Genomic DNA, 17,112 nt, shown 5'->3' with positions numbered 1-17,112 from the left:
CAAGACCAGCCTGGTCGACATAGCAAGACCCCGTCTCTACAATTGAAGAAAAAAAAAACTAGCCAAGCATGGTGGTGCATACCTGTAGTTCTAGATACTTGGGAGGACTGCTTGAGCCAGGAGGTTGAGGATGCAGTGAGTCATGTTCACACCACTGTATTCCAGCCTGGGTGACAGAGCGAGACCCTGTCTCAAAAAAAAAAAAAAAAATTGGTATATGCTGTGAGGTAGGGGTCCAACTTCATTCTTTTGGTTGTGGCTAAATGGGTATCTCTGTCCTAGATCTTGGCAGTCCTATCGAAATCAATTGGCCATTTCCTTCTGGTCCTGGACTCTCAGTTCTATTCCATTGATCTATATGTCTATCCTTATGCCAGTACCACGCTGTTTTGATTACTGTAGCTTTGTAGTAAGTTTTGAATTAGGATGTGTGAGTCTTCCAACTTTTTTCCAAGATTCTTTTGAAAATTAAGGATCTCTTGCCATTTTGTATAAATTTTAGAATCAGCTTTTCCCTTTATGCAAAACAGGCTGCTGGGATTTTAATAGAGATTGTGTTGAACCTGTAGATTGCTTTGGTTAGTACTATAATCTTAACAGTATTAAGTCTTCAAATACATGATGTAGGATGTCTTTCCATTTATTTAGGTGTTCTTTAATTTCATTGGTGTTTTGTAGTTTTCAGTGTGCAAGTCTTTTGTCTCCTTGGTTAAATTGTTTCCTAGGTATTTAAATCTTTTATGCTGTTGTAATATAGTTGTTAATTTTGTTTTCGAACTGTTCACTGCTAGTGTATAGAAACACAGCTGATTTTTGTGTATTTATCTTGTATTCTACAACTGTGCTGAGTTTATTAGATCTAATAGGCTTTTTTCTGCATTATTATTATTTTTTTTTTTGAGATGGAGTCTTGCTCCGTTGCCCAGGCTGGAGTGCAATGGCGTGATCTTGGCTCACTGCAAGCTCCGCCTCCCAGGTTCATGCCATTCTCCTGCCTCAGCCTCCCAAGAGGCTGGGACTACAGGCACCCGGCTAATTTTTTGTATTTTGAGTAGAGACAGGGTTTCACTTGTTAGCCAGGGTGGTCTCGATCTTCTGACCTCATGATCCACCCACCTCGGCCTCCCAAAGTGCTGGGATTACAGGCATAAGCCACTGCATCTGGCCCTTTTTTTTTTTTTTTTAAGACAGAGTCTTGCTCTTGTCACCCAGGCTGGAGTGCAATGGCGTGATTTTGGTTCACTGCAACCTCTGCCTCCTGCGTTCAAGTGATTCTCCTGCCTCACCCTCCTGAGTAGCTGGGATTACAGGCACCTGCCACCATGCCCAGCTAATTTTTGTATTTTTAGTAGAAATGGGGTTTTACCACGTTGGCCAGGCTAGTCTTGAACTCCTGACCTCAGGTGATCTGCCCGCCTCGGCCTCCCAAAGTACTGAGATTACAAGTGTGAGCCACCACACCCAGCCATTTTTTTCTGCATTCTATAAGATTTTCTCTATACATGACTATGGCATCTGTGAATAGTGATAGTTTTACTTCCTTATTTCCAATTGGGAAGTTTTTATTTCTTTTTCTTACTTGATTGCTTTGGCTAGAACTTCCAGTACAGTGTTGAACAGAAGAGACAAAAACTGGCATTCTTATTTTATTCCTGAAAGGGATAAAGGGAAAGCTTTCAGTCTTTCACCATTGAGTGTTGTATGTTTTTCATATATGCCCTTTACCATACTGTGGAAATTCCCTTCTATTCTGTTTGTTTCTATCGTGAAAAAGTGTTGCATTTTTGTTATATGCTTTTTCTGCATCAATTGAGATGCTCATCAATTGAGATTTTTTCCTTCTTTCTGTTAATATGGTGTGGTTTTCTGATGTTGAACCACTCTTGCACTTCTAGAACAAATCCTACTTGGTCATGTTATGTAAGCTTTTTAATAATATTCTTCTCGATGCAGTTTGATAACATTTTTTTTTAGGACTTTTGCATATATATTCATAAGGGATATTGGTCTGTAGGTTTCTCCAACTCCTGGCCTCAAGCAGTCCTTCTACCTCAGCCTCCCAAATTGCTGGGGATTATAGCTGTGAGCCACCATGCCTGGCTGGTTTGTAATTTTCTTACAATGTCTTTATTTGACTTTGGTGACAGGGCAATAATGTTGGCCTCATAGCATGGTTTAGGAAGTGTTCCTTCTTCTGCTGTGTTTTGGAAGAGATTGAGAAGGATTATTGTTAATTCTTTAAATGTTTGGTAGAATTCACCAGTGAAGCTATGGTCCTGGGCTTTTCTTTGTTGGAAAGTTTTTGATTACTGATTCAATCTCTTTACTTGTTGTAAGTCTATTCAGATTTTCCATTTCGTCTTAAGTCAGTTTTGGTAATTTGTTTTCAGGAATGTTTGCATTTCACCTAGGCGATTTAATTTACTGGAGTAAATTGCTCATAGTATTTTCTTCAAATCCTTTTTATTTGTTTTTTACTGAGAGGTTTCACCCTTTTTAATTTCTAAAATTAGTTGACTCTTTTCTTCCTCATAAGTCTAGCTAAATATTTGTCAATCTTGTTGATCTTTCAGTGGACTAACTTTTGGATATAAGTTTTTCTAAGTTCTTTGTTTTTCTAGTTCCTTAAGGTGTAAAGTTAGGTTATTGATTTTAAGATCTTATTTTTAAATGTAGGGATTTACAGCTATAAATTTTATTCTGAGCATTGCTTTTGCTGCATTTCAAATATTTTGGTGTTTTTTTCATTCATCTCAAAATATTTTCTAATTTCCCTTGTGATTTCTTCCTTTGTTTTTTGAGAGTGTTTTATTTAATTTCTGTATTTATGAATTTTCCAGTTTTCCAATTAAGTTATTTATAATTTCATTCATTATGGTAAGAGAAGATATGTGATATGACTTTAGTCTCTTTAAATGTATTGAGGTTTGTTTTGTGGCCTAACACATGCAGTCTGGTAGAGAATGTTTCGTATGTTCTTGAGAAGAATGTACATGTACATTCCGCTGTTATTGGGTGGAGTGTTCTATATGTGTTCATTAGGGCTCATTGGTTTATATTATTGTTTAATTCTATTTCCTTATTGATCTTTTCTCCGGTGGTTCTACCCATAATGATGAACGGAAGTGAAATATTTAAATATCAAGTTACTATTATAGAATTGTCTATTTTTCCCCCTCAGTTCTTTACATATTTTGCTTCATATATTTGGGTCTCTGTTGATAGTTGTGTATATGTTTGTAATTGTTATATCTTCTTGATGGATTGAATCTTTTATCAATGTATAATGTTTCTCTTTGTCTTTTGTCCTTTATCTTTTGATTTGAAGTCTATTTGTCTGATATTAGTATAGCAACCACAGCTGTCTTTTGGTTACTATTTGCATTAAATATCTTTTTCTGTCTTTTCAGTTTCAATCTATTCACGTTTGGATCATAGTGAGGCTTGTAGATAACATACAGAGGGATCATTTTAAAAAATTCTTTCTGCCACTCTCTACCATCGTAATTGTACTTTAATCCACTTACATCTAAAGTGATTACTGATAAAGGACTTCTTCCATTGTAGTATTTGTTTTCTGTATGTCTTTTGTCAATTTTGTTCCTCATTTCTCCATTACTGTCTTCTCTTGTGTTTAATGTTTTTTTCATGAGCATACCCCTTGATTTCCTTTGCATTTCCTTCCCTATATTTATTTATGTATTTATTTTTTTTGAGACCAAGTTTTGCTCTTGTTGCCCAGGCTGGAGTGCAGTGGCACAATCTTGGCTCACCGCAACTTCCGCTTCCCGGGTTCAAGCAATTCTCCTGCCTCAGCCTCCCGAGTAGCTGAGATCACAGGCATGCACCACCATGCCCGGCTAATTTTTTTTTTTTTTTTTTGTATTTTTAGTAGAGACAGGGTTTCTCCATGTTGGTCAGGCTGGTCTCGAACTCCTGACCTCAGGTAATCTGCCTGCCTCAGCCTCCCAAAGTGCTGGGATTACAGGCGTGAGCCACCGCGCCCAGCCCCTCCTTCCCTATATTTAAAAATTTATCCCTTAGTGGTTATTTTGGAATCAAATTAGCATCTTATACAGCCTAGTTTGAATTAATACTATATATAGCTTCAATACTCTGCAAAACCTTTGTTCTCCTGTGTGTGTTTCTGTCCCTTTATATTGTTATTGTCACAAATTACATATTTATGGGCCAGGCGTGGTAGCTCACGCCTGTAATCCCAGCACTTTGGGAGGCTGAGGTGGGCAGATCACGAGGTCAGATCAAAACCATCCTGGCTAACATGGTGAAACCCTGTCTCTACTAAAAATACAAAAGATTAGCCGGGCGTGATGGCGGGTGCCTGTAGTCCCAGCTACTCAGGAGGCTGAGGCAGGAGAATGGTGTGAACCTGGGAGGCGGAGCTTTCAGTGAGCTGAGATCATGCCACTGCACTCCAGCCTGGGTGACAGAGCAAGACTCTGTATCAAAACAAACAAACAAAAAATTACATATTTACACATTGTGGGCCTATTAAAGTTAATTTGTAATTGTTGTTTTATGTATTTATCTTTTAAATAATAATGGAATAAAAGAGAAGTTATACCCAAATTGTAAAATACTTACTTTTATGCTTACCTGTATAATTACCTTTAACAGTAATTTTCTCTATTTTTCTTTATATGGTTTCGAGTTACTGGGTAGTATTCTTTTCTTTCAGCTTGAAGATTACCTGTAAGAAACTTTCTTGGCTTTTGTTTATCTGAGAATGTCTTAATTTCGCCTTCATTCTTGAAGGTTAGTTTTGTTGAATATAGAATTCTTAGTTGACAGGGTACTTTCTTTCAGTGCTTTTAAATATGTCATCCCATTGCCTTCTGGTCTGCATGGTTTCTAATGAGAAGATGGCTATTACTCTTATGAGGATCCTTGTAAATGATGAGTCATTTCTCTCTTGCCACTTTTGAGAATCTCTCATTGTTTTGTCGTCCGACAGTTTAATTAATATGTCTGTTGGGGATCTCTTGAGTTTATCATGTGGAGTTCATTGAGCTTCTTAGATGTGTAGATTCGTGTCTTTTATCAAACCTGTTGAATTTTCAAGTATTATTTATTCAAATAATCTTTCTATCCCTTTCTCTTCTCCTTATAGAACTCCCATAATACATATATTGATATGCTTGATTATGTCTCACAAGTGTCTCAAGCTCTGTTCATTTTTTTCATTATTTTTTCTTTCACCTCCTGATTCTCAGTAATCTCAGTTGACCTGTCTTTAAGTTCACTGACTATTCTGCCTGCTTGAATCTGCTATTGAAATCCTCTAGTGATTTTTTTATTAAAAAAAAAAATGGAGACACAGAAGCTGGGCACCCCCCATGGGGCTTCCACACACTGGGGCTTGCTCCCAGCCCCCAATGACTCCAAGGGGATGAGTGAATTTAACTGGCAAGTAGCAATCTGCTGTCACCCTGGGCCTCTGGAATCCTGGCAGGAAGAGGCCCCACCACCATGGACACTCAAGTTGCAGGGAGAGCTGCTTAGAAAAGCAGTGGGGCAGCAAGCCAGCTGATGTGGAGCCGAGAGGGTTTGGTGCAGGAGCATCTATTGCGGAGCATGGCCAAGGACAGCCATCCCGCTAGGGTCAACTTGCTCCCATAGGAAACTTTAGCCCAAGGAGAACTGTCAGACCTGAACTCTGCAGGGCGATCTTGTCCATCAGGCAGGGCTGCTCTGAACTGAGCACCCCTTGGTCTGCTGGTCCCTCAGGACCCCAGCCTGGCCATACCTGCTTGCAGGGAAGCCTCTGGTGCCCTGGGAGCCAGCATCCTGGCTTTTGCACTGGCAGACTGTGCCTGACTTGCAGAGAGTTCCTGTAGGGCGGTCCCCACGGCCATGCACCAGCCTGCCCACACCCTCCCCACACTTCAGCTTCCCCCTGGGGCTACAGCAATGCCCCACATTGCTTTGCTAGCATGTGTGTGCATGGGCTGGCTTTGTTTCCTTGCCCCACCAGTGCACCTATGTCCATGCACCCTCCCCTGCCACTGCTGCAGCAGGAGGGCAGGTCTCTCCCATGTTCCACCAACTGCCACTGCAGTCACAACCTTGGCAAGCACAGGGCCAGCCAGCACTGTGGCAGGAGTGAAAATAGGCGTGGAGAACAGCAGATTCTCCCCCATCCTGAGCAACCACCCCTGCCTGCAGTGCACAGAGAAAGCACACAGACCTGTATTACATAACGGTAAAGGTTCAGTTCAACACCAGAACTAACTATCCTAAATATATATGCACCCAATACAGGAGCATCCAGACTCGTAAAGCAAGTTCTTAGAGACCTTCAAATAGACTTATACTCCCACACAGTAATAGTGGGAGACGTCAACAGCCCACTGACAGTATTAGACACATCATCGAAGCAGAAAATCAACAAAGATATTCAGGGCCTGAATTCAGCACTGGGTCAAATGGACCTAATAGACATCTACAGAACTCTCCACCCAAAAACAACAATATACATTCCTCTCATCGCCACATGGCACATACTCTAAAGTTGATTACATAATCGAACATAGAGTATTCCTCAGCAAATGCAGAAGAACTGAAATCAGAACAGCCACTCTCTCAGACTACAGCACGATCAAATTAGAAATCAAAACTAAGAAATTCTCTCAAAACCATACAGTTACATGGAAATTAAATAACCTGCTCCTGAATGGCTTTTGGGTATATAATAAAAATAAGGCAGAAGTCAAGAAGTTACTTGTAGCTAATGAGAACAAAGATATGATGTACCAGAATCCCTGGGACACAGCTAAGGCAGTGTTAAGAGGGAAATTTATAGCATTAAATGCCCACATCAAAAAGTTAGAAAGATCTCAATTTAACAACCTAATATCACAACTAAAAGAACTGGAGAACCAAGAGAAAACCAACCCCAAAACTAACAGAAGATAAGAAAAAAAAAAATTAGAGCTGAACTGAAGGAGATTAAGACACACAAAAAAAACATTCAAAAAATGAGGCGGGGCATAGTGACTCACGCCTGTAATCCCAGCACTTAGGAAGGTGGAGGCAGACGGATCACTTGAGACCAGGTGTTCAAGACCAGCCTGACCAACATGGTGAAACTTCATCTCTACTAAAAATACAAAAATTAGCTGGGCGGGGTGGCACACGCCTGTTATCCCAGGTACTTCAGACACTGAGGCACAAGAATAGCTTGAACCTGGGAGGCGGAGGTTGCAGTGAGCCGAGATTGCACCACTGCACTCCAACCTGGAAACAGAGTGAGACTGTCTCAAAAAAAAAAAAAAAAAAAAAAAATCCAAAAAAACCCACAAAAGATCAATGAATCCAGGAGTTGCTTTTTGAAAAAATAATAGACCGCTAGGTAGACTAATAAGAAAAGAGAGAGGATCTAAATAAACACAATCAGAAACAACGAAGGGGATATTACCACTGACCCCATAGAAATACACATAACTATCAGAGAATATTACCAAACACCTCTGTGCACATAAACTAGAAAATCTAGGAGAAATTAATAAATTCCTGGACACACACACTCTCCCAAGGCAGCCAGGAAGAAATTGAAACCTGAACAGACCAATAATGAGCTCCAAAATTGAATCAGTAGTAAACAGCCTACCAAACAATAAAAGCCCAAGATTAGATGGATTCACAGTTGAATTCTACCCAATGTGCAAAGAAGAGCTGGTACCATTACTGCTGAAACTATTTCAAAAAATTGAGGAGGAGGGACTCCTCCATAACTCATTCTTTGAAGCCAGCATCATCCTTCCTGATACGAACACCTGGCAATGACACAACAAAAAAAAAAAACTTCGGGCCAGTATTCTTGATGAACATCAATGCAAAAATCCTCAACAAAATACTGGCAAACTGAATCCAGCAGCACATCAATCCACCACAATCAAGTAGCTATATCCCTGGGATGCAAGGTTGGTTCAGCATATGCAAATCAATAAATGTGATTCATCACATAAACAGAAATAAAGACAAAAACCACATGATTATCTCAATAGATGCAGAAAAGGCTTTTGACAAAATTCAACATGCTTCAGGTTAAAAACTCTCAATAAAATAAATATTCAAGGAACATACCTCAAAATAATAAAAGCCATCTCTGACAAACCCACAGCCAACATCATACTGAATGGGCAAAAGCTGGAAGCATTCCCCTTGAGAACTGGCACAGGACAAGGATAGCCTCTCTCACCACTCCTATTCCACATAGTATTGGAAGGCCTAGCCAGAGCAATCAGGCAGGAGAAAGAAATAAGGGGCATCCAAATAGGAAGAGAGGAAGTCAAATTATCCCTGTTTGCAGACAACATGATTCTATATCTAGAAAACCCCATAGTCTCAGCCTAAAAGCTCCTTAAGCTGATAAACAACTTCAGCAAAGTCTAAGGATACAAAATCAGTGTACAAAAATCACTAGCATTCCTATACACCAACAATAGTCAAGCCGAGAGCCAAATCAGGAATGCAGTCCTATTCACAATTGCCATAAAAAGAATAAAATACCTAGGATTTTCTTGGTTTCTGGGGAAGTGAAGGATCTCTACAAGGAGAACTACAAAACACTGCTTAAAGAAATCAGAGATGACACAGACTAATGGAAAAACATTCCATGGCCATGGATAGAAAGAATCAATATTGGCTGGGCACGGTGGCTCACTCCTGTAATCCCAGCACTTTGGGAGGCCGAGGCGGGTGGATCACGAGGTCAGGAGATCGAGATCATCCTGGCTAACATGGTGAAACCCCATCTCTACTTAAAAAAAAAAAACAAAAAAAAACAACAAAAAAAAATAGCCGGGCGTGGTGGCAGGCGCCTGTAATCCCAGCTACTCGGGAGGCTGAGGCAGGAGAATGGAGTGAACCTGGGAGGTGGAGCTTGCAGCGAGCCGAGATCGCACCACTGCACCCCAGCCTGGGTGACCTAGGGAGACTCCGTCTCAAAAAAAAAAAAAAAAAAAGTAAGAATCAATATCATTAAAATGGCCATATTGCCCAAAGCAATTTATAGATTCAATGTTATTTCTGTTAAACTACTGATAACATTCTTCACAGAACTAGAAGAAACTATTTTAAAATTCATATGGAACCAAAAAAGCGCCCAAATAGCCAAGGCAATCCTAAGGAAAAAGAGGTAGCTGGAGGCATTATGCTATCTGACTTCAAACTGTACTCCAGGGCTACAGTAACTAAAACAGCATGTTGCTGGTATAAAAACAGACACATAGACCAATGGAACAGAATAGAGAGCCCAGAAATAGTGACACACACCTACAACTATCTGATCTGTGACAAAGCTGACAGAAACAAGCAATGGGGAAAGGCTTCCCTATTCAATAAATGGTGCTGGCATAACTGGCTAGCTATATGCAGAAGATTGAAATTGAACCACTTCCTTATACTATGTGCAAAAATCAACTCAAGACAGATTAAAGACTTAAATGTAAAACCCAAAACTATAAAAACCCTGAAAGACAATCTAGGCAATACCATTCCGGACATAGGAACAGGCAAAGATATCATGAAGAAGATGCTAAAAGCAATTGCAACAAAAGCAAAAATTGATAAATGAGATCTAGTTAAAGAGCTTCTATAGCAAAAGAAACTCAGCCAAGTAAACAGCCTACAGAATGGGAGAAAATTTTTGTAATCTATGCATCTGACAAAGGTCTAATATCCAGCATCTGTAAGGAACTTAAGCAAATTTACAAGAAAAAAAAAATCCAACTCCATTAAAAAGTGGGCAAAGGAATTGAACAGACATCTTTCAAAAGAAGACATATATGTGGCCAACAAGCTTAAAGAAAAATGTTCAACATCACCATTAGAGAAATCCAAATCAAAACCACAGTGAGATAACCATCTCAACCAGTCAGAATGGCTATTATTAAAAAAAAAAAATCAAACAATAACAGGCAAAGTTGCAGAGAAACAGGAACTCTTATACACTGTTGGTAAGAGTGTAAATTTGTTTTTTTGTGTTTGTTTTTTATTAAGTATTGATGATTCTTGGGTGTTTCTCGGAGAGGGGGATATGGCAGGGTCATAGGATAATAGTGGAGAGAAGGTCAGGAGATAAACACATGAACAAAGGTCTCTGGTTTTCCTAGGCAGAGGTCCCTGCGGCCTTCTGCAGTGTTTGTGTCCCTGGGTACTTGAGATTAGGGAGTGGTGATGACTCTTAAAGAGCATGCTGCCTTCAAGCATCTGTTTAACAAAGCACATCTTGCACCGCCCTTAATCCATTTAACCCTGAGTTGACACAGCACATGTTTCAGAGAGCAGGGGGCTGGGGGAAAGGCCATAGATCAACAGCATCCCAAGGCAGAAGAACTTCTCTAGTCAGAACAAAATGGAGTCTCCTATGCCCACCTCTTTCTACACAGACACAGCAACAATCTGATCTCTCCTTCCTTTCCCCACACTTCCCCCCTTCTTTTCAACAAAACCGCCATCGTCCTCATGGCCCGCTCCCAATGGTGGCTGTCTCTTTGGAGCTGTTGGGTACACCTCCCAGACAGGGCGGCCGGGCAGAGGCGCTCCCCACCTCCCAGACGGGGCGGCCGGGCAGAGGCACTCCCCACCTCCCAGACGGGGCAGCCGGGCAGAGGCGCTCCCCACCTCCCAGACCGGGCGGCCGGGCAGAGGCGCTCCTCACTTCCTCCCAGACAGGGTGGCAGCCAGGCAGAGGCGCTCCTCACCTCCCAGACGGGGTGGCCGGGCAGAGGCGCTCCTCACTTCCTCCCAGACGGGGTGGCCGGGCAGAGGCGCTCCTCACCTCCCAGACGGGGCGGCCGGGCAGAGGCGCTCCTCACTTCCCAGACGGGGCGGCCGGGCAGAGGCGCTCCTCACCTCCCAGACGGGGCGGCCGGGCAGAGGCGCTCCTCACCTCCCAGACGGGGCGGCCGGGCAGAGGCGCTCCTCACTTCCTCCCAGACAGGGTGGCAGCCGGGCAGAGGCGCTCCTCACCTCCCAGACGGGGTGGCCGGGCAGAGGCGCTCCTCACCTCCCAGACGGGGTGGCCGGGCAGAGACGCTCCTCACTTCCCAGACGGGGTGGCCGGGCAGAGGTCCTCCTCACTTCCCAGACGGGGCAGCCGGGCAGAGGCGCTCCTCACTTCCCTGACGGGGCAGCCGGGCAGAGGAGCTCCTCACATCCCAGACGATGGGTGGCCAGGCAGAGACGCTCCTCACTTCCTAGACGGGGTGGCGGCAGGGCAGAGGCTGTAATCTTAGCACTTTAGGAGGCCAAGGCAGGCGGTTAGGAGGTGGAGGTTGTAGCAAGCGGAGATCACGCCACTGCACTCCAGCCTGAGCAACATTGAGCATTGAGTGAGCGAGACTCCGTCTGCAATCCCAGCACCTCGGGAGGCCGAGGCGGGCAGATCACTCGAGGCCAGGAGCTGGAGACCAGCCCGGTCAACACGGCGAAACCCCATCTCCACCAAAAATACAAAAACCAGTCAGGCGTGGCGGCGTGCGCCTGCAATCCCAGGCACTCGGCAGGCCGAGGCAGGAGAATCACAGGAGCCCGAGGCAGGGAGGTTGCAGCGAGCCGAGATCATGGCAGTACAGTCCAGCTTCGGCAACAGAGGGAGACTGAAAAAAGGAGAGGGAGACCGAAAAAAGGAGGAGGGAGAGGGAGAGCAAGAGTGTAAATTTGTTCAGCCATTGTGGAAAACAGTGTGGTGATTTCTCAAAGACCTAAAACAAACACCATTCAACCCAGCGATCCCATTACTGGATATGTAACCAAAGGAATATAAATAATTTTATCATAAAGACATATGCACACATATGTTCATTCCAGTACTATTCACAGTAGCAAAGACATGGAATCAACCTAAATGCCCATCAATGGCAGACTGGATTTTTAAAATGTGGTATGTACACACCTTGAAATACTATGCAGCCATAAAAAAGAATGAAATAGAATGAAATTGTGTCCTTTGCAGAAACATGGGTGGAGCTGGAGGCCATTATCCTTAGCAAACTAACACAGGAACAGAAAGCCAAATATTGCGTGAAGTGGGAGCTAAATGATGAGAACACATGGACACATAGAGGTGAAAAACAGACAGTGGAGCCTGTCAGAAGGTAGAGCACAGGAGGAGGGAGAGGATCACGAAAAATAACTAATGGGTATTAGGCTTAATACCTGGCTGACAAAATAATCTGTACAACAGACTCCCATGATACAAGTTTACCTATATAACAAACCTGCACATGTACCTCTGAAGTTACAAAAAAATTATACTTTTCAGCTTCAAAGTTAATTCCTTTTTATAATTTTTTTAATATTCTGTATTTGTTGGCACGTTGTTTTCTTGGTTTCCTTTACTTTGTCCATGGTTTTCTTTAACTTTTTAAAATATTGATGCACTATAGATGTACTTTGTTTCAGGGTACATGTGACAATACGTTAAGCACTTGGTGGACACTTAGGTCAGTTCCATATTTTGACTGTAGTGAGTAGAGCTGCAATGAGAATGGGAGTGCAGATGTCTTTTTGATATATTGATTTTCTTTTGGATATTTACCCAGTAGTGGAATTGCTGGACCATATGGTTATTCTCTTTTTAGTTTTTGAGGAACCTCCATACTGTTCTTTAAAGTTGCTGTACTAATTTACATTCCCACCAGCAGCGTAAGAGGGTTACCCTTTCTATGGGTCCTCACCAGCATCTGTTATTGCCTATCTTTTTTATTATAAAACCATTTTAATTGGAGTGAGATGATGTCTCATCATAGTTTGGATTTGCATTTTCCTGATGATTAGTGATGTTGAGCATTTTTTCATATACCTTCCCCTACATGAATTTGTTGCACTTGTTTCCTAAGCCCTTTCTTTGAAAATCCTGCCTGTACCTGTACAGGTCCTACATGATGTGAATTTATCTTTTTCTTCCTAGTGCTGTGTTAAATGAGAATAATGTGCCCCTCCCCAAAGAGTCTCTTGAGACTCTGACGCTTATCACACCTGCTGACAGTGGTTCTGTTCTAAAGGTAAGAATACTTTTACTTCTTAAAATTTTTGCCAAAGACAGTTTTGAATTGAATCTTGCAGTATAACCAAGGGCATCTAGTGATTACTGAGTGACACTGGGACTTAAGATGTGAGAAGAGCAGCCGAGCACAGGGGCTCACACCTATAATTCCAGCACTTTGGAAGGCCGAGGCATGCGGACCACTTGAGCTCGGGAGTTCAAGACCAGCCTGGGCAACATGGCAAAACCTGTCTCTACCAAAAATACAAAAAATTAGCTGGGCATGGTGGCATGTGCCTATGGTCCCAGCTTCTCAGGAGGCTGAGACAGAAGGATCGCTTGAGCTTGGGAGGTGGAGATTGCAGTGAACTGAGATCACGCCACTGCACTCCAGCCTGAGTAATAGAGTGAGACTGTCTCAAAAAAAAAAAAAAAAAAAAAAAAGTGATAAAAGCATTGAGCCACAGTTCTCTAGGGAGAATCCTGTTGCCACACCACTCACAAGAGGATCTTAGGGTTTCTTCTCCAGTTTGTATGTACTTTGTTTATATTTTGGGGGTGGTTTTGAATGTTGGCTATGCTTCCACTCATATTTCCTTTTAAGATACAGTGTTGCATGCAAATAGTGACTAAGTGCTTCTTAGATGAAAGAATTAAGGGATCTTGTTGAATTAGTAGTTTCATTTACTCTAGGGCAGGGGTCCCCAATCCCTGTGCTTCAGACCGGTACTGGTCCATGGCCTGTTAGGAACTGGGCCACACAGCAGGAGGTGAGCTGCAGGCAACCATTGTCGCCTGAGTTCCACCTCCTCTCAGATCAGCTGTGGTGTTAGATTCTCATAGGAGTGCTGTTAGATTCTCATAGGAGTGCAAACCCTACTGTGAACTGTGCACATGAGGGATCTAGGTTGCTCACTCCTTATAAGGATCTAATGCCTGATGATTTGAGGTGGAACAGTTTCATCTCGAAACCATACCCCACCCCCAAACCTGGTCCTTGGAAAAATTATCTTCCACAAAACTGGTCCTTGGTGCCAAAAAGGTTGGGGACTGCTGCTCTAGGGAATGTAAGCTGTGTGAGAGACTTGACCTGTTTTGTTCATTGCTGTATCCCTCAGGCTGGTCTCAAACTCCTGCCCTCAAGCAGTTCTACTACCTTGGCCTCCCAAAGTGCTGGGATTATAGGCAGCCTAAGTGTCTCAAATAGTACCTGGTACCTAGTAGGCACTAAATATTTGTTGATTGAAACAAACTTTTTGAAATAACAGGGACCTATCACTAATTGCATTGCAGCATAACCACCTCATCCCAACTTCTGCCTTTTCTGTATCCACTTGCTAAACCCTTAACAATTTGGAAATCATAGAAACCCAGTTTATTGCCAATGAATGTTTTAATTTGCAAGTTAAATTGAAAATTGCCCTTGCATGAACACTTACCATTTGTCTCTTTTATTGCATAATGTACATCTATTGTAATTTGCCAAATACTTCACAAAAAGGAAAAATTAAAGATCACCTGTATTCTCACTACTCAATGAAAGTGTATAGTTGGTATTTAGGTATATAAGTATCTTTCAGATTTTTAGGGTTAAAGAGAAAACCCAACCTAAAATATCTTCAATCAGGCATTTCTTTTCTGCTGATGAAAATATGAAAAGATACACTGACTAATCATTGGAAATCATTAAGCAGAACCTGAGATGTTTTTGAAGCAGAGAAGGACATTTAGTTCAAAGATTTATTGCATATATAGTATGCACCAGACAACTTGTTAAGCATTAAAGATTCAAAAATGAATGAATGAAACGTGGTCTCAGCTTAACTGCATATAGTCTAGCGGGAGAGAGAATCATAATACATTGTGGTAGACTTGCACAAGCTGTTATGGTGCACTTAGTCCAGGCAGCAGGGTGGGAAGATGCGAGAGGAGAGAACAATTTTTCATGTTTTTGTGATTTAAATTAAGTTGCATGTTGAAATATGAATAGGACATTCTCCAAGACCTGAAGGCATATAGGCAGAAATGGAAATGTGTAAATGGGTGGCTAAGTGTGGTGGCTCACGCCTATAAGCCCAGCACTTTGGGCCAAGGCGGTAAGATGGTTTGAGGCCAGGAGTTTGAGATGAGACTGGGCAATATAGGGAGACCCCGTCTCTACAAAAATTTTTTAAAAATTAGCCAGCCATAGTTTTGCATGCCTGTAGTCCTGTCTTCTTGGGCAGCTGATGTGGGAGGATCGTGTAAGCCCAGGAAATTCAGGCTGCAGTGAGCTATGATTGTACCATTACACTCTAGCCTCGGTGACAGAGCAAGACCATGTCCCTCCGACCTGCCCACCGCCCCCCAAAAAAAGAAAGAAATGTATGAATGAAGGGCCCGTTTTTGTTGTGTGCTATGCCCTAGGTTCCTATTGTTTATTGCCATATTGGCATTTTATCTTTTGTTGTTTTAAAATTCTGCCAGACCCGCTCCCTCACAGTAGAGAACTGTGTCCTTTATAAGGTACTTCAAATACTGGTTAAACAAAAAGTATTAATTAACATTTACAGGGAGAGGGTTCATATTGTATTATTTTACAAACAGAAGCACCCGTAAGTCTAGATAAAGGAGCATTTGGAATTTAGGCACCTCCTTTATCCACTATCTCCTGTGCTGAACCTGTTACTGGTTTTTTTTTTTTGTTTTTTTTTTTTAAGTTCAAAGTGTGATATTACCATACAGAGTAGTGCCATTCTCATCTAGTCTAAAAGTTAAAAGGCTGGGCACAGTGGCTCACACCTGTAATCCCAGTGCTTTGGAAAGCCAGGGTAGGAGGATCACTTGAACCCAGGAGTTCAAGACCAGCCTGGGCAACATAAGTGAGACCCTGTCTCTATAAAAAAATAATTGACTGGGCATGGTGGTGCACACCTGTAGTCCCAGCTACTTGGGAGGCTGAGGTGGGAGGATTGCTTGGGCCCAGCATTTTGGGGCTGCAGTGAGTTATGCTTGTGCCACTGCACTTCAGCCTGGACAGGGCAAGATCTTGTCTCAATTTTTTTTAATTATTTTTATTGTATTTACTTTTTTTTTTTTTTTTGAGATGGAGTCTCGCTCTGTCACCCAGGCTGGAGTGCAGTGGCACGATCTCGGCTCACTGCAACCTCCGCCTCCCGGGTTCACGCCATTCTCCTGCCTCAACCTCCCAAGTAGCTGGGACTACAGGCTCCCGCCACCACGCCCAGCTAATTTTGTGTATTTTTAGTAGAGACGCAGTTTCACCGTGTTAGCCAGGAGCGCCCGGCTGTATTTACTTTTTTAAAATTCGTTTTGAGGCAGAATCTTGCTCTGTCACCCAGGCTGGAGTGCAGTGGTGTAATCTTGGCTCACTGCAGCCTCTGCCTCCTGGGCTCAAGTGATCTTCCCACCTCAGCCTCCTGAGTAGCTGGGACTACAGCTGAGTGCTACTGTGCCCACCTAGTTTTGCTCAGTTTTTGTAAAGATGAGGTCTCACTATATTGCCCAGGCTGATCTCGAACTCCTAGGCTCAAGGGATCCTCCCGCCTTGGCCTCTCAGAGCGCTAGGATTACAGGTGTGAGCCACTGCATCCAGCCAAAAAAATTTTTTTGTAATTAAAAAGAAAAAGTTAAGAGCCAGAATAGTCATAACCGTACCCAAGTTTTGTCTTACCAAAGGAGAATAGCTATTTGAAAATTTACATAGCACTTTAGCTTTTTCACATCCTGATTGTAGTACAGGTTTCCCTCCATGCAGAAGTGGAATCATTAACAACCATGATTTATGAGTGTCCCTGTGTGTTTAAAGGATTAACACTAATCAGGCCTGTGTCAGAATTATAAATTGAGAGGATATGGAAAAAACTTAACATCTGATGATAAAGGGTCATTTAACAACTCTAGATTCCTGTCTTCCATAGGAAGCTACAGATGAATTGGATGCCTTGCTTGCATCTCTAACTGAGAATCTAATTGATCACACAGTTGCACCTCAGGTAAATATGCTTTAAAATAGTATGATGGAAAGAAATTTCTGTTTTGAAAAATGTTCCTGCTAGATTCCAGTTTTTCCCTTTTTAATAATTCGCAGTTAAACTTTT

At 42.3% G+C, this 17,112-nt stretch overlaps 1 protein-coding gene across 7 annotated transcripts in view; it reads left to right on the top strand.

Annotated features, from left to right (window-relative positions):
* The window catches only part of EPB41L5 (erythrocyte membrane protein band 4.1 like 5), a 171,972-nt gene that overhangs the window by 140,818 nt on the left and 14,042 nt on the right, over positions 1 to 17,112 (top strand). For 5 of the 7 annotated variants that reach the window (XR_010122784.1, XM_054477342.2, XM_063647368.1 and 2 more), the window contains 2 exons: positions 12,938 to 13,031; positions 16,933 to 17,007. Coding sequence is in view for 6 of the 7 variants with exons in the window: in XM_054477342.2 (XP_054333317.1) it covers positions 12,938 to 13,031; positions 16,933 to 17,007 (169 nt within the window). In the remaining variant the exon portion in view is untranslated. The remainder of the gene's footprint in view (positions 1 to 12,937; positions 13,032 to 16,932; positions 17,008 to 17,112) is intronic. The other 2 variants (XM_063647367.1, XM_063647366.1) reach the window with 1 other exon arrangement.

Source organism: Pongo pygmaeus, chromosome 11, assembly GCF_028885625.2.
Source record: "Pongo pygmaeus isolate AG05252 chromosome 11, NHGRI_mPonPyg2-v2.0_pri, whole genome shotgun sequence".
Lineage (NCBI taxonomy): Eukaryota > Metazoa > Chordata > Mammalia > Primates > Hominidae > Pongo > Pongo pygmaeus.
Note: the sequence above shows the minus strand (reverse complement) of the source record. Positions and strands in the feature narration are given on the sequence as shown.